General features: G+C 47.1%; 1 protein-coding gene across 2 annotated transcripts in view; it reads right to left on the reverse strand.

Moving 5' to 3' along the window:
• Positions 1-18,328, reverse strand: part of fam135b (family with sequence similarity 135 member B) — a 607,420-nt gene that overhangs the window by 128,080 nt on the left and 461,012 nt on the right. For both annotated transcript variants that reach the window (XM_072468261.1, XM_072468262.1), the window contains exon 13: positions 2,936-5,018. In XM_072468261.1, the coding sequence (XP_072324362.1) occupies positions 2,936-5,018 (2,083 nt within the window). The remainder of the gene's footprint in view (positions 1-2,935; positions 5,019-18,328) is intronic.

An 18,328-nucleotide genomic window follows, 5' to 3' on the forward strand; every position in this document is an offset into this window, starting at 1 on the left:
GTTTGCACTTTGTCCCCGTGTCTGTGTGTGTTTTCTTCGGGTGCTCCGGTTTCCTCCCACAGTCCAAAGATGGACTGGCCATGATAAATTGCCCCTTAGTATCCAAAAGGTTAGGTGGAGTTATGGGGATAGGGCGGAGGCATGGGCTTAAGTAGGGTGTTCTTTCCAAGAGCCGGTGCAGAGTCGATGGGCCGAATGGCCTCCTTCTGCACTGTAGGGATTCTATGAACAATCTCTATGGACTGGGACATGCTGTCAAGGCATTCAGCAACGCCTTAGACACCACTACTCTGCTGACATCATGCTCCAAGCTTTCCACTGCGATCGCCGCCCTAGCAGTGTTGCCTCACTGCCATGCATTGCTGGCACCATCTCTTGCCCTCAGAGCCTTTGGGACTCCTCCAATCAGCTGTGGACCTGCTGGGCTAATCTATCACCCCTGGACGTTCCTTCCTCGGCCTGGTGTGCATCAACAACTATATGGTTCTCACCAGACTGTGCCCTAGTCCACTACATTCGGCCACCGTGTCTCTGCGCTGGTGTAGGGTGGGGGTGACAGCTGTGACACCACGAAAGTGACGGGGTGTGACGCTGGGGTGGGGTGGGGTGGGTGGGGGGGGGGAGAGTCCAACAGTTTGGCCAGGTCAGCATCTCCGAATCGTGGTGCGGGTCTCCTTGGTGGCATGGCTGTGTGTTCTCTGGGGGCTTGTTCTGCAGGATCAGTTTATGTGCTGCTCCCCCTCATTAGCAGGGAGCTACCTGGCATGGTCCAGGCGAATCAGCTGGTGGGACAGTTATCTCCGATGGGAAGTCCATGGGGCATCATTACCGGCCCTAATTGACGTTTGATAACGGTCGCGGTCTCGCCCATCGGGAAACACCCGGCAATTCCTGCTCGCGACCACAATTAGAAACTTTTTGTTCGATCGCGTCCAATGAATTGGGATTTTTCAAAACAATTGTCAATACCTGTGCGCGAAATTAAATGGTATACCTAAGAACAGTTTTAGAGATAACACAAATTGAACTGCATAAGCAATTCTCAACAAAGCATTGAACAACATAATTCTTTACAGATAAATTGGGCAAATGGTGCTTTATGTCCTCAATTTAATTTGAAGCGGTGGGTATCAGATTTAACCCATAGTTCTGTTTATTATTTTATCTCCCAGTCTGTGTGCTGTCCTCCAATCAAAGGAAGAAGTCACCTCGGCAATTTAATGAATGTAGAACACTGTTGATCCATAGCGGGAAGTCCTGACTTTGTTCTTGATATGCAGAATGGGATTGCTACAATCAGACAATAAAGGTGCTGTAGCTTTTTCTCCAAAGAAACATAATAAATCTGCCTTGTTTCCTTCCAAACTGATTTGACCATATACATGTTTATGTTATTGTTGCGAGGAATTTCAGAGGGTTTAGGAATACAAATGGGGCAGTTACATTGCTGGGCACCCTAATATAAGCCCCAAAACAGTCAGTATTTAATAGAGGGGCAGATATGTAGACAATTGGGGGCAGTATGGTAGCACAGTGGCTAGCACAGTGGCTTCACAGCTCCAGTTCAATTCCTTGGGTCACTGTCTGTGTGGAATCTGCACATATTTATATATATGAGAATGTGGGTGTGATGACAAGTAAGTTTGTGGCTGACATGAAGACTGTCAGGGTGGTTAATAGTGATGAAAAAGTTCCTAGGTTGCAGGAAGATATAGACGGGTTGGTCAGATGGGCAGATCAGTGGCCGATGGAATTTAATCCTGAAACTTTAGAACGAGTAACAAGGCAAGGGAGCCCTCATTGAATGGCAGGACACTAGGAAGCTCAGAGGATCAGAGGAATCTAGGGGTGCTTGGCCACAGATCCCTGACGGTGGCAGGACAGGTTACTAGAGTAGTTAAGAAGGCAGAGTGGACACTTGCCTTTATCAGTCACGGCACAGATTATAAGAGCAGGGAGGTCATGTTGCAGCTGTACAAAACTTTGATTAGGCCACTGCAGGAGCAGTTCTAGTTGTCTCACTATAGGAAGGATATGATTGCATTGCAGAGGGCACAGGGGAAATTCACCAGGATGTTGCCTGTGATGGAGCATCTGAGCTATGAAAAGAGGCTGGATAGGCTTGGGTTGTTTTCTTTAGAGCAGAGAAGTCTGAAGGGGTACCTGATGGAGGTGTATAAGATAATGCGGGATATGGACAGGGGGGTTATGAAGCAGCTGCTCCACTTAGATGAAGGGTCAATAACGATGGGCAATATTTAAAGGTGAGGGCGAGGAGGTTTAGACAGAATTTGAGGAATCATTCCCATGTTGCACTATGCCATGGTAAGGCAAAATTACATGCCCTAATGTTTCCTTGTACACACTGTTCCTGGTCCCAGTCTTCCACCTTCAGTCCTTGTGTGTAAGAAACATTGATCATCAAGTGCATCATGTGCAAGGGGCTCCTAGTTGACATTAGGACAGGGCAAGTGTCCTTTTTAAAAATAAGATCCTCACCCAATTAATTTTCTCCCCTTTGTTATAAGTACATACACATTAGGATTTTGTTCCTTTGGACCTTAGCAACTCTCCTGTTCCTTACTCAACCAAACCACTCTTTATGCCCCCCCCACCCTCTCCCCAAACTGATAACTATGTGTAGCAGGCTTACAGGCTTAATCCTGTACCAGTGATGCAGGGACATTTGGAATTTTCTCTCTGTTCCGTATCATCAATGGTATAATTTTGTCCCTTTCTAACTGCCATACCGATGACCCAGTTGTGATCAGCTAACTGAGCTCTAATAATAGGGAACCCAAATAATAATAATAATAAAGTCTGGCCTCTCCTGGATGTCTCAATGCCTCCTCGCCTGTGCATTTGCCCCCGCCGCATCCCCCCTGCCCCCACCATGATGCACATATTAACAAAGGTTATGAATCGGTAACTTTACCTCACCATCCTCTCGTTGGTTTCTGCATCAACATCCTGTGAATTAGCTGTGATGACTCCAAAAGAGCCGATGGGTTGTCTCGTAATGGGGGACGCCAAATGCTTTGAAGGAAAGGCAACTGGAGAATCCCGGAGCATGGAAGAAAAAGGCAGGCATGTAGCTGTGCATGAAACAGAAAGATTCACCACCTCAACCATGTTCCTCTTCTCAAATGCCACGCCCGAGCTACTAGCTCCAGAAGAGGTTCCATCAACCAGAGGTTGAAGTTCACCGTTGTTGTTCCCAATTGACAGTTTTTCACCCGCATCTTGCAATTGAGTTGAGCTATCAGAATGCTGTTCCATTTTAATTCCATTTTCTAGTTTGCATTTGTGCAGGCAGGGAACATCTTCACGATACATTCCATCTGTTAAAAGGACGTCACTGTACATAGCTGTGGTCAGCTGCAAAGGTTCCACTGACAGATCAGATTGTGCAGTCATTTTGCACATTGGTATCTCATCATCACTGTTCGGCACATACTCACCACTGGGCAACTCATCACCAAATGATCCATTTTGGTCATTTTGTAGCTCAGCAGGGAGAGGGTGCTGTAAACATTTAATCTCTTCTGTGTGACTGTCAAGGTCAGAAGTATCAACATCTGTATCTAATAAACTATTGAAGTCCACTTTCTTACATGCAAGCTCTTTGACAGTGTGACTTGTCAAATCATTAAAGCTATCAGCATCGAATAGACCTGTATGAAGGTGGCTATTGCTGTTCAATTCTGAGGAAAACCACTGATCCCCAGCTGGAATGGTGGTCTTTTCATCAGCCCCCGTTGTGCTGCCATTGCTCAGCGCCGAATCTTCTAAACTCTCTCGCAGGATCCCTTTATCTGTCGGGGAATCAAAATCATCACTGCCAACTCTTTGAACTGAATGTCTCTCGTCTTTCCCTTCCTCTGACTGTTTTGAGGGATGCCCATCATCCCCTTGTATTTTATCAACAATTTGATGCTGTGCTAGAGATTCAGGAGCTTCACCTGTTTGATCTGAGCTGCTGATCTGCGGAGCCGAGACAGATTTGGTTAATTTGCTGAGTTCCACCTCCTCTTCATCCTCAAAAGGCAATGAACTGATTGAAGTCAAAGAGGCCTGAATTCCACTTGGTAGACTGGTGCCACTTTCAGTCTGACCACCCTCCAGCGAGTTCCGATGGATTGCTTGGGCTCTGACTATCTGCTGTACAAGGTCCCGGTCACTCGATACATCCAGAGGTTTACGCATCTCCGACCAAGCCACTGAGCTGGGTTCACTCTCTATCCCAGAATCAGATATTAATGAGAGAGATCGTTTCATGGCCCCAGATACAATGGGATAGTCAGCAGACTCAACTTTTTTTCGTAGAGATTCGTGTTCAACAGATTCGCTGTACACATGCTCAGAGCTCACTACAGAATGCGACATGTCCAGACCCAGTTCGCTCAATTCCTCTCTTTCACTAATTTCACAGCTACTGGAGACAGATGATTCATTGGCACTTCTTGCATTGGGAGAGCAAACTACCAACACCGGCTCACCACGATAAGGATCCTTGATGCTGGGTTTTACCTCGATATGCATCAAGCCTGAGGTTGAACTAGCCTTTTTGATTAATGCTGCATCATTAGATTCAGGGGCATTGTCTTGCTGTTCAGAGTTCAGTGACTTTTCATTCAATCTGAGTGACTCAGTATGATTTTCATAGATTGTAGAGAGCTCCCCTTGACATTGTCCAACAAACCTTTCTACATCTGAGCTCCGAATGCTTTTGACTTCATTCTCACTAAATTCATCATATTCTTGGCTGACAAAAGCAGCCAAATCCACAGAGTTGTACATCATTTCCAAGGAAACAGTTTCATTCAGTGTCTGTGTACCAGATGTCCTTGTCGCGAGCATCGACGAGGCAGCGGAAGCCAAACTCCCATCTTGTATTGGCTGGTGCCCTTTGACTTCGACTGGTAAACTTCCAGGTTCTGAAAGGTGAGTCCCAAACTCATGATTGAACTTCGATCCGACCTCCTTGTTCGACGTGCCGCTTTCAAACCCGTCGTTAGCTTTGAAGGGAAAAGCAAATAATTTACAATGAAGCTCAGAAAATACTACCCGCTAACAAAATATTCAATGATCTCAGGCCAAGTGTGCGGGTGCAGCATGAACCAATGATTTTCCAGTTAGCGTTCTGAAGAAAACAACTGGAATCGAAGATTCACAGAAAAGGCTCTTCGGCCCACCGAGTCTGCACCGGCTCATGAAAGGCACCTGATCTGCCAATCCTAACTCCATTTGCCAGCACTTGGCCCATAAGCTCGAATGTTAAGATGTGCCAAGTGCTCAACCAGGTACTATTTAAAGAATGTGAGGCAACCTGCCTCTACTGTCCTCCCAAATAGTGTGTCCCAGACTGTCACCACTCTCTGGGTAAAAAGGTTTTTCCTCAAATACCCCATGAACCTCCCACCCCTCACTTTGCACTTGCGTCCCCTCATAACCGACCCTTCAACTAAGGGGAACAGCTGTTTCTAGCCACCCTGTCCATCCCCCTCATAATCTTGTACACCTCGATCAGGTCGCCCCTCAGACTTCCCTGCTCCAGCCAAAACAACCCAAGCCTATCCAACCTCTCTTCGTAACTTAAATATTCCATCCTAGGAAAGATCCTGGTGAAACCCCTCCGCACCCCCTCCAGTGCAATCACATCCTTCCTATAATGTGGCAACCAGAACTGCACACAGTACTCCAGCTGTGGCCTCACCAATGTTCTATACAACTCCAACATGACTTCCTAGCTTTTGTAATCTGTGCCACAATTGATAAAGGCAAGTGTACCATATGCCTTTTTCACTACCGTATTAACATGCCCTGCTGCCTTCAGAGGTCAATTTACAAACATGCTAAGGTCTCTATGTTCCTCAGGACTTCCCAGTGTGGTGCCATTCATTGAACATTTCTTTGTCAAATTGCTCCTTCCAAAGAGTAACAACTCACACTTTTCAGAATTAAATTCCATCTGTCAATTTTCTGCCCACCTGACCATCCCATCTATATCTTCCTGTAACTCAAAGCTCTCAGCCTCACTGTTAAAGGCCCGGCCTATGCTTGTGTCATCTGCAAGCTTACTGATCCTACTACCCCACATAGTCATCTGTCACTTACATAAATGATGAATAATAAGGGACCCAGCACAGATTCCTGTGGTACGCCACTGGTCACTGGCTTCCAGTCACTAAAGCAACTGTCCGTCATCAGACTCTGTTTCCTACAGCTCAGCCAGCTTTGAATCCACCTTATCAAGTTCCCCTGTATCCCAAGTACATTTGCCTTCTTTATAAGTCTCCCATGTGGGACCTTGTCCTGAAATCCATGTAAACTACCTCAACTGCACTACCCCCATCTACACATTTAGTCGCGTGCTCAAAAATTCAATCAAATCTGTTCAGCATGACCTCTCTCTGGCAAAGCCATGCTGACTATTCCTGATCCAACCTTGCCTCTCCAAGTGGGAATAGATTCTCTCCTTCAGAATTTTCTGCATTAATTTCCCCACCACTGACGTGAGACTCACTGGCCTGCAGTTACTTGGCTTATCCCTACAGCCTTTCTTAAATAGTGGGGCCACATTCGCGGTTCTCCAATCCTCTGGCACCTCTCCCGTGGCTAGAGAAGAATTAAAAATTTGGATCAGGGACCCTGCAATCTCCTCCCTTGACTCCCACAGCAACCTGTGACACAATTCGTCCTGACCTGGAGATTTCTCCACTTTTAAGCATGCCAACACCTCCATTACCTTGTCCCTCCCTATGGCAACTTGCTTAATAACCTCACAGTCTCTCTCCCCGAGTTCCATATCTGCCTCTTGGGTGAAGACAAATGTGAAATATTTAATTAACACCCTACCAATGCCCTCTGGATCCACCCACAATTTCTCCCAAGGTCCCTAATGGGCCCTACTTTTTCCCTGGTTATCCTCATCCCATTGTTATACTTATAGAATATCTTGGGATTTTCCCTACTTTTACCAGCTAGAGATTTCTCACATCCCCTCTTAGTTTTTCCTAATTGCTTTCTTAAGCTCCCTCCTGCACTTTCTGCACTCCACTAATGCCTCTGTTGATTTGCTCCCCACATATTTATTAAAAGCCTCTTCCTTCCTTCTCATTTTATCCTTAATATTTCTGGTCATCCATGGTTCTCTGGGCTTGCTACACCTTCCTATTACCCTTAAGAGAACATGTTGGGCCTGTACCCTCCCCATTTCCTCTTCGAACTTCTCTTCTGTAGATGTCCCCATGAATAATTTGTTTCAATCTACCTTGGCCAGATCCTGACTTACTTTACTAAAGTCTGCTCTACCCAATCCAAGACCATTTTCTGCTATTTGTCTATTTCCTTGGCCATAACAAACTTAAATTGCACCATGTTGTGGTCGCTAACATTAAATTGCTCCCCCACCATTACACCAACCCCCTGCCTGGCTTCATTCCCCAGAATTAGGTCCAGCACTGCACCATCCCTTGTTGGACCCTCCATATGTCAGCTAGAAAGTTCTCTTGTAGTGATGCCCTGGCGCCAAGATGACTGACCTCCAACAACCACAATCATCTTCCTATGTGCCAGGTATGACTCCAACCAGTGGAAAGTTCCCCCCCTGATTTCCATTGACACCAGTTTCGTTAGGTCTCTTTGATGCCATCAATCAAATGCTGCCTTTATGCCAAAGGCAGTCACTCTCACCTCACCTCTGGAGTTCAGCTCTTTTGTGCTTGTTTGAACCTGAGCTGTAATGAGACCAGGAGATGAGTGACCCTGGTGAAAACCAAACTGAGCATCAGTGAGCAGGTTATTGCTAAATAAGTGCCCCTTCCATCGCTTTATTGATGATTGAGAGTAGATTGATTGGGCGGTAATTGGCCGGGTTAGATTAGTCCCTTTAGTGGACAGGACATACCTGGGCAAATTTCCACATTGCCAGGTAATTGCCAATGTTGTAGCTGTACTGGAACAGCTTTGCTAAGGGTATGGCAAGTTCTGGAGCAAAAGTCTTCAGTACTATTGTTGGAATATTGTCAGGGCCCTTATCCATTTCAGTATCCAGTTCCTTTAGACATTTCTTGATCATGTGAGATGAATAAAATTGGCTGAACACTGGCATCTGTGATGCTGGGGACCTCTGGAGTAGTCCAAGGTGGATTATCTACTCGGCACTTCTGTCTGCAGGTTATTGCGGATGCTTCAGCCTTGTATTTTGCACTGATGTACTGGGCTCCTCCATCATTGAGGATGGGGATATTTGTGGAACCTCCCCCTCCAGTGAGTTGTTTAATTGTACACCACCATTCATGGCTGGATGCAGCAGGGCTGCAGAGCTTGGATCTGGGCTGCAGACTGGTCGGGAGTCTCCGTGCCCGCATCACCAACCGTAGCGGCTTTCCTGACGGCCCAGTTGTGTTTCCCGCCCTGACCCAGCTGGAGCATACAAATAGCTTGTTAGAGCCAGGTGGGACACACCATTCAAATGCCAGGTGGGATGCTCCAACCTGGGAGGTCAGAAAGAACAACTGTGGGGGCTGCTCCATCACTTTCGATGAAGCACTCAAGAATGAAGAGGCAGACTCATAACAAAAATTGTGGTTAGAGAAACAGCTGCTACCTTGACTTATTGAATCCCTGCAGAGATATAAAAATAAACAATCTGATTTATCACTTTGATGCTCCAGTGAGCTGTCAACCATAGTACTTTTAATAGGCAATGGAGTTGTGAATTTCAATGCAAACAATCCAGTTCAAAGCATTCAGCCGCCTAGTCAAGCACAGTGCCGTTAATACTTCAAAACTAATTAAATTGATGGTGTGAAAACCACTTCAAAGGTTTCCACCTCTTCAAAGGCATAACTCTAACCTTCATCTCATCCTGGCATACTTTTTAAGGGGTTTAAGGGTGCAGGTGAGAATATTTTCACCTTATTATTAGAGAGAGAAATGTATTTAAGAGATAATGAGTGACTATCTAAATGACACAGGTGTACAGATGAGCACATTTGCACTTTCTCATGGGAAAACATTAACTGTTACACACTGACTTACTTTTTAATGTGCTGAAAGGCTGCAGATAGGGAAAGCAGCTAAAGGAGCGCCATCCAAAGACACTGGACCGGAGCCACTCCAGCCCACAACAAGCCCCCGTGACCCCCACCTCCCATGTAGGGCAGCACGATAGCATAGTGGTTAGCACAGTTGCTTCGCAGCTCCAGGGTCCCAGGTTCGATTGCCGGCTTGGGTCACTGTATGCGCGGAGTCTGCATGTTCTCCCCGTGTCTGTGTGGGTTTCCTCCGGGTGCTCCGGTTTCCTCCCACAGTCCAAAGATGTGCAGGTTAGGTGGATTGGCCATGCTAAATTGTCCTTTGTGTTTAAAAGGTTTGGGTGGGGTTACTGGGTTACGGGGATAGGGTCGAGGTGTGGGCATGGGTAGGTGCTCTTTCGAAGGTCCAGTGCAGACTCGATGGGCTGAATGGCCTCCTTCTGCACTGTAAATTCTATGATTCTATGATTCATGAAGAAACACCCTTGGCACACTGACGGCAATTGTTGCGAGAGTTCTTACCATCTTACCACCTTGAACTGAGAGGTGCCAGGATGGCAGTGCCAAAGGACGGCGCCTTTAAGGAAGGGATGGGGGGGCGCTGAAGGGGGTAATGAGGGGGGGCCTTGGAGGGGCTTAGGGGGGAGGGGAGCTGAGTGGTGGTCTGCTGGGCTGGCAGGGGCTTCTGGGAGTGGTGGTGGTGAGTCCTTGTCAGCAATTAGGGTGGAGGGGCATGCCCTGCCTGTAATCCGGATGGTGCTGAAGCGCCTGTTTAAAATGGGTGCCCTTTAAAAGGGCGTGAGTGTGAATATGTCAGGCTGTTGCTTGACTGGTTTGTGACACTGCTCTCCCAATTTTGACACAAGCCCCCAGATGTTAGTAAGGGGAACTTTGCAGGGTTGTTGTTGTTGTTTCCAATGCCTAGGTCGGTGCTGGGTGGTCGATCCAGTTTTTTTTCCTTTTTTTTCCTTTGTAGCAGTTATTGATATGTGATGAATGGAGGGTTTTAGGAGTATTGGCTTCTAAATGTTGTATGTTTCTTTTCTCGTTGTTTAATGGGAAAAAGCAGAAGTGTTAAGGAGTAATTGTAAGCTGTTCTTTTAGGGTGTGAAGTTTAATATTTTATTCGTGATAAAATTTTGTTTTAGAAATACCAAAGCCCTATTTCTTCATGCAGTTGAAATCATTCTTTCCGCACAGTCTAACAAATAAACTTAAATATCGGGGCTTCGGTCCAGTATGCTAGCCACTGGTGGGATCGGGACTGGAATCATAATAGATAAAACTGAGTGGCTTGCTAGACCACTTGAGACGGTATACAAGAGTCACCACAGTGGTTTCATGATCATCATTCGGCTTTTAATTCCAGATGTTTATTTGTTTTCAATTTACACCATCTGACATGGTGGGATTTGAACACCGGTCCTCAGAGTATTTCCTTGGGTCTCTGGATCATCAGTCCAGTGACAAAACCACTACCCCACCAACTCTGTGCAAAAAATAAAAACAACGAAAAAAAGGGTTCTGTAGCCTCAGCATGGAAACTCTTCAAGCTGGGGAGCTCAGGGTCTCAACTTCTATATCCAATGAAGATAAGTATTTTCCTATGGGCGCTAACTGGCACAAATAAATAAATAAGTGCATCAGTTCATGCTCAAACCTTAAAATGGCAAAGGGAAGAAAGCATACCTGTCAAAAAGACTAGGCCTTGAAATGTTGCGAGGGGATACAAAGAAAGACCTCTGATCAAATGTCATCGACCTGAAACATTAATTGTTTTCCTCTCCACAGATGCTGCCTGGTCTGCTGAGTGTTTCCAGCACTTCCTTTTTTATTTCTGAGCACCCACGTAGCACTTGTACCTGAAGTGCTTTCCGCCCAGGAGGCACTTATTTGAACTGGGTTTATAAAAGAGTGGTAAGCTTTTATGCGTTAGTATGCCATTATGCAGTTTAGTTATGGGAGGATGGAATGTTTTGTCTCCTGTAGTAATTGAGGCGGATGACACAGCTTATTTTTTTTAAACTAGATTAGAAAAATGTTGAAATAAGATGATGATTCAGGGCTATGGAGGAGTAGCAGGACAGTGAGATTAATTTTTGAGTGTTTTAGGAAACATCATGGGCAGGATTCTCTGAGCCCCCACCGGGTTGGAGAATCCCCAGGGGACGGCGTGAATCCCGCCCCGCCGCTCCGACGGCGGCTGATGTACTTTGCGGCGCCGATTTTCAGGCGCCCGCTGGATTTACGCCACGCTGGTCGGGGCCGTTGGCAGCGCCACCCCGGCAATTCACTGGGCCCCGATAGCCGAGCGGCCATCGGTTTTTGGCCAGTCCCCCGGCGTGAAATGGATATGGTCCCACATGGTGGGACCTGGCTGGTAGGCCGACTAGTGCGGTCCTCGGGTGGACCCGGCCCCTGACGGGGAGGAGGGGGTGCCCACGGTGGCCTGGCCCGTGATGGGGACCCACTGATCTGCAGGCGGGCCTGTGCCGTGGGGGGCACTTCTTCCTTCTGCGTCGGCCTCTGTTGGGCTTCGCCATGGCCGGCGCAGTGAAGACACCCCCTACACATGCGCTAGAATACGCCGGCCGGTCTGCGTATGCGCTGAACCACGCCGGCGGTTCTGCGCATACACTAACTCGCGCCGGCCCTTCGGCACCGGTTGGCGTGGCGCCAACCCCTCTGGTGCCAGCCTTGCACCCGGAAGTGCAGAGGATTCCGCAACTTCTGGGCGGCCCGACGCCAGAGTGGTTTGCGCCGTTTTTTATGCCGCCGTCGGGCCAATGCGGCGATTCGAGAGAATTCTGCCCATGTTATAACCTCAATGGAGGCCTTGAGATCAAGGCCATACGATTTCCCATGACCTCCCCGAAATATGAACTTCCCCTTTAAGGCGGGCACGACTTCCCCTTGGGGGCGTGATCTCCCCTTTACAAGTAGAGCCCCAGTTGTATCAAAACCCCAGCCTAGCTGCAGTTTGAGGAAGGATCAGTGATCCAGCAGAGGGCAGTAGAGCGGAGCTGCTGATTGGCTGTTGCGGGGAAGATTTGCATCAGTGCATTGCGGTCACCATAACTTCAAGGTGGTTTGTGCAGGAGCTGTTGTCAAGTGACAGTTAAACCTGAAACACTTATTCAGTGTTTCCCTCCCTATCTCCTCCTCTAACAAAACAAAAAGACAGTCACTGTAAGGATCCCAGCCGAGTAAAGATCAAGAGGGAGACTCGAGGGCAGGTAGAAGTAGAAAGAAGTTGAACTGTGACAGCCTGCAGATAAGTGATTGGCTGGTGACTGGTAAGTAGTTTTTCTTTTCCCTGAGGTGTTACTGTGTGGGGCGCAGTGGTTGCTGAGTGAGTGCTTGCTGAGAAGGGCAGTAAATATTTTTAAAATCTTACTGTTGGGAGTTTACAGCTGAATCCGGCCGGAGTGAGGACAGAGTGACTGCTGGGTAAGTAGTAAATTTAAATTGTTTGCGCAGGCCCATAATATCTGATTGCTGTTCTCGTGTGGGGCGCAGTGGTTGCTGGTTAAGTGTTTTATTTTTACCTATATTTAAGTTGGGCAGTTTCTAAACCCTAGACACTATACTTGTAGTGTCCTCCACCCTTCCACCTCCTTTAACCTAAGGGGTAGAGTGAATAACAGGTAAGCTCTTTCTTTCTTTATATCTGGAGGGGATGGCAGGGAAGGCAGTGCAATGGTCCTCCTGCAGAATATTTGAGGTGAGAGACGCCTTCAGTCTCCCGGCTGATTTCACCTGTGGGAAGTGCACCCGTCTCCAGCTCCTCAGAAACCACGTTAGGGAACTGGAGCTGGAGCTGGATGAACTTTGGATCATTCGGGAGGAAGAGGTAGTCATAGATAGTAGCTTCAGGGATGTAGTTACTCCGAAGAATCAAGGTAGATGGGTGACGGTGAGAGGGGCTGAGAGGAAGCAGTCAGAGCAGGGATCCTCTGTGGTCGTTCCCCTCAGTAACAAGTATACCGTTTTGGATACTGTTGAGGGGGACGACCTACCAGGCTAAGCCATGGTGAACGGATCTCCAGCACTGAGTCCATCCCTGTGGCTCAGAAGGGAAGGAGGGAGAGCAGGAGATAATAGTTATTGGGGACTCGATAGTTAGAGGGACAGATAGACGGTTCTGTGGCAGTGAAAGAGACTCACGGATGGTATGTTGCTTCCCGGGTGCCAGGGTCCGTGACGTCACGGACCGTGTTTTCAGTATCCTTAAAGGGGAGGGGGAGCAGGCACAAGTCGTGGTGAACATCGGTACCAACGACATAGGTAAGAGAAGGGATCGAGGTTTAAAACAGGAATTTAGGGAGCCAGGGTGGATGCTGAGAGCCAGGACAAACCATGTTGTCATCTCTGGTTTGTTGCCGGTGCCACGTGCTAGCGAGTTGAGGAACAGGAAGAGAGTGCAGATAAACATGTGGCTGCAGGGATTGTGTAGGAGTGAGGGTTTCAGGTACGTGGATAATTGGAGCACATTCTGGGGAAGGTGGGACCTGTACAGACAGGACAGTGTGCACCTGAACCAGAGGAGCACCAATATCCTGGGAGGGAAAATTGTTACGGCTCTTCGGGGGGGTTTAAACTAATTTGTCAAGGGGGCTGGGAAAACGGGCTGTGTTCCAAAAGCCAGCGTCAAGAGTAGTGAGGTACTGAGGAGGGTATCAAGTTTGCAGGAGTGTACCAGCAGACAGAAAGGTGGGTTGAAGTGTGTCTACTTCAAGGCAACGAGCATCCGGAATAAAGTAGGTGAACTTGGAGCGTGGATTGATACTTGGGACTACGATGCTGTGGTCATTACGGAGACATGGTTAGAACAGGGACAGGAGTCGTTGTTGGAAGTTCCGGGGTATAGATGTTTCAGTAAGAGTAGGGAAGGTTGTAGAAGAGGTGGAGGAGTAGCATTGTTAATCAAGGATAATTTAACAGCTGCAGAAAGGCAGTTTGAAGGGGATCTGCCTCCTGAGGTAATATGGGCCGAAGTTAGAAATAGGAAAGGAGCGGTCACATTGTTAGGAGTTTTCTATAGGCCCCCAAATAGTAATAGAGATGTGGAGGAAGAAATTGCAAAACAGATTATGGATAGGTGTGGAGGTCTCAGGGTGGTTGTCATGGGTGACTTTAACGTTCCAAATATTGATTGGAACCTCTATAGGTCCAACAGTTCGGATGGGGCAATTTTTGTACAGTGTGTGCAGGAGGGTTTCCTGACACAATATGTGGATCGGCCGACAAGAGGGGGGACCACATTGGATTTGGTACTGGTAATGAACCAGGCCAAGTGTTAGATTTGTTTGTGGGAGAGCACTTTTGAGATAGTGACCACAATTCGGTGTCTTTCACTATTGCAATGGAGAGGGATAGGGCCATACGGCAGGGCAAGGTTTATAATTGGGGGAGGGCAAATTAGTATGCGATTAGGCAAGAATTAGGGAGCATAAGATGGGAACAGAAATTGTCAGGGAAATGCACAAATGAAAAGTGGAGTTTGTTCAAGGAACAAATACTGCGTGCCCTTGATAGGCACGTCCCTGTCAGGCAGGGAGGAAATGGCCGTGTGAGGGAACCATGGTTCACAAAAGAGGTTGAATGTCTTGTCAAGAGGAAAAAGGAAGAGTATGTAAGGATGAGAAAACAAGGTTCAGTAGGGTCGCTTGAGGGTTACAAGGTAGCAAGGAATGAGCTGAAAAAAGGGCTTAGGAGAGCTAGGAGGGGACATGAGAAGTCATTGGCGGGTCGGATCAAGGAAAACCCCAAGGCTTTTTATTCTTATGTGAGAAATAAAAGAATGACCAGGGTGAGGGTAGGGCCAGTCAAGGACAATAGTGGGAACTTGTGCATGGAGTCAGAAGAAATAGTAGAGGCGTTGGATGAATACTTTTCTTCAGTGTTCACAAAGGAGAGGGGCCATGTTTTTGAGGATGAGAGTGTGATTGAGGCGGGTAGGCTGGAGGAAGTAGATGTTCTGAGGAAGGATGTATTAGAAATTTTGAAAAACCTGAGGGTCGACAAGTCCCCTGGGCCAGATGGGATATATCCAAGGATTCTTTGGGAGGCAAGGGATGAGATTGCAGAGCCTTTGGCTTTAATCATTGGGTTCTCGCTGTCCACGGGGATAGTGCCAGAGGACTGGAGAGCAGCGAATGTTGTTCCTCTGTTCAAGAAAGGGAATAGGAATGACCCTAGTAATTATAGGCCAGTTAGTCTTACTTTGGTGGTCGGGACGATAATGGAAAAGGTCCTGAAGGATAGGATTTATGACCATTTGGAAAGATGCAGCTTAATCCGTGATAGTCAACAAGGATTTGTGAAGGATAGGTCTTGCCTCACAAATTTGATTGAATTCTTTGAGGAGGTAACTAAATGAATGTAGAGCAGTAGATGTCGTATACATGGATTTTAGTAATGCGTTTGATAAGGTTCCCCGTGGTCGGCTCATGTAAAAAGTAAGGAGGTGTGGGATAGAGGGAGATTTGGCCAATTGGATAAGTAACTGGCTATCACATAGAAGACAGAAGGTGGTGGTGGATGGAAAATTTTCAGACTGGAGACCAGTTACCAGCGGTATACCACAGGGATCAGTGCTGGGTCCTCTGCTATTTGGGATTTTTATCAATGACTTGGAGGAGGGAGCTGAAGGGTGGATCAGTAAATTTGCTGATGACACCAAGATTGGTGGAGTAGTGGATGAGGTGGAGGGCTGTTGTAGGCTGCAAAGAGACATTGATAGGATGCAGAGCTGGGCCAAAAAATGGCAGATGGAGTTTAACCCTGATAAGTGCGAGGTGATTCATTTTGGTAGAAAAAATTTGACTGCGGATTACAGGGTCAACGGCAGGGTTCTGAGGAATGTGGAGGAACAGAGAGATCTTAGGGTTCATGTCCACAGATGTCTGAAGGTTGCCACTCAAGTGGATAGAGCCGTGAAGAAGGTTTATAGTGTGTTGGCGTTTATTAACAGGGTGCTTGAGTTTAAGAGCCGCGGGGTTATGCTGCAACTATACATGACCCTGGTGAGACCACATTTGGAGTATTGTGTGCAGTTCTGGTCACCTCATTATAGGAAGGATGTAGAAGCATTGGAAAGGGTGCAAGGGAGATTTACCAGGATGCTGCCTGGTTTGCAGGATAGGTCTTATGAGGAAAGGTTGAGGGAGCTAGGGCCTTTCTCCCTGGAGCGGAGGAGGATGAGAGGCGACTTAATAGAGGTTTATAAGATAATGAGGGGGATAGATAGAATGGACGTTCAGAGACTATTTCCTCGGATGGATGTATTGTTACAACGGGGCATAACTATAAGAGAGTGGTTAGGGTGTGGATTGGACTGCCTGCTGTGATAGCGGAGTCGGACACTTTAGGAACTTTCAAGCGGTTATTGAATAGGCACATGGAGCACACCAGAATGACAGGGAGTGGGATAGCTTGCTCTTGGTTTCGGACAATGCTCGGCACAACATCGAGGGCCGAAGGGCCTGTTCTGTGCTGTACTGTTCTATGTTGAGACCCTTAGGCGAGTGGAGTAACTGTATTGCAATAAACCTTGGGCGGGTTTCACATCCCGCTGCACCAGATTTCTTGGTCAGCGCGCCGTCTGGAGTCTCCGATTCGTCGGCTGGTCAATGGGGTTTCCCATTGTGGGGCAGCCCCACCCCGTCGAGAAACCCCCGGGCTGCCGGCAAAATGGAGCATCCCGACAGCAGTGAATTCAGCCCCTTGTTCTTTTCCCCAGGGTAGAGGGGTCAATTACTCGGGGGCATAGGTTTAAGGTGAGAGGGGCAAGGTTTAGAGTAGATGTACGAGGCAAGTTTTTTACGCAGAGGGTAGTGGGTGCCTGGAACTCGCTGCCGGAGGAGGTAGTGGAAGCAGGGACGATAGGGACATTTAAGGGGCATCTTGACAAATATATGAATAGGATGGGAATAGAAGGATACGGACCCAGGAAGTGTAGAAGATTGTAGTTTAGTCGGGCAGTATGGTCGGCACGGGCTTGGAGGGCCGAAGGGCCTGTTCCTGTGCTGTACATTTCTTTGTTCTTTGTTCTTTGTTTGTTCATTTCTACCACCGTCTATGAGTTCTTCTTATCGTGGCTTCAACAACATGTCAAATACAAGGGGCTAAAAATGGGGTCTTCCTTTGCTGTGAACTCCTGTGGATCAGAGCTTCTGGGAAATGTCTCAGTCCCAATAGTATTCATTTATTCCAACACCACTAGGTGGCAGACCACACCAACTATACAAGAATTATGGTTGATCTGAGCATTACTTCACCTCAAATTTTGACCCCCTCTTACACACACTCAAAGTAAGCAAAACACAACAAAAACCATGTTTAAAAAATACTCCAGCCATCATTTATTTATCATGTAAAAGTAGGCTGATGCTTCAGAGTACGTGCTTGTGCCACAGCAGAAGTATGTGCATCAATCAAACTGGCATTAGCACCTCTGGACTACATTTACGAACAAAGCAGTACATATCTCCGTTCCTCCTCCCCTGACTTTTTTTTCGAATCCACCTTAGCTTAGCAACACGTCTCATCCCTAGCCTCAGAAGGTAGCCCCATTACAACTGGGATGAGCTTCCATTTCTCACACCAGTTAAACTGCAGCCACTCAGAGTGGGATGCCAATTTAATCCCAAATTACTTCTCTTCTATGGGCTTGATACAGCTTGTCACGGTTCGGGAATTTATTTCTGCATCATTTTCCACTGAGAGAATCTGTAAAAAAAAAGGTACGCTCAATGCTGATTTTCTTTTAAAGCTTGGCCTTGCAGACAAATTAACAAGAGGCTGAGGTAAGAGGCAGTTAAAATGCTAAGGAGCTAGCTGTGATTCTGTTAGCTGCTGGATTGTAAATAGCCAATTTATTAGGCTGCATGAGAAAACACCTCATGCCGATTGTACTGCAAAACCTTTGATCCTTTCTAATTGCCGTGAACAAAATTATATAAGAAAGAGACATGGAAAACAGGCTGGCAGGTTGGTTATTTGGAACAGAAAGGCAGACAGGGTTGTTAAAGGGAAAGCTGTGAAGATTTTTGCCAACATCGAAGAGGTTAGAAACACTGGAGAATAGTCAGATGTCAGCCTGTTTAAGTAAGGTGGCTTGTCGATGCGTGTCACCACGGAGCGTTCCTTACTTTATATTGTCACTCCCAATTAACCTCAATAGACTGAATTAAGTGAACTATAGTCTGCATTGCCAAAACTTCCACTGATCAGTGTGCCCCTGGGTGCGAAATTAGTCAAGCATGGAGATGATAACATTTAAG

Source organism: Scyliorhinus torazame, chromosome 11 (genome assembly GCF_047496885.1).
Source record: "Scyliorhinus torazame isolate Kashiwa2021f chromosome 11, sScyTor2.1, whole genome shotgun sequence".
NCBI lineage: Eukaryota > Metazoa > Chordata > Chondrichthyes > Carcharhiniformes > Scyliorhinidae > Scyliorhinus > Scyliorhinus torazame.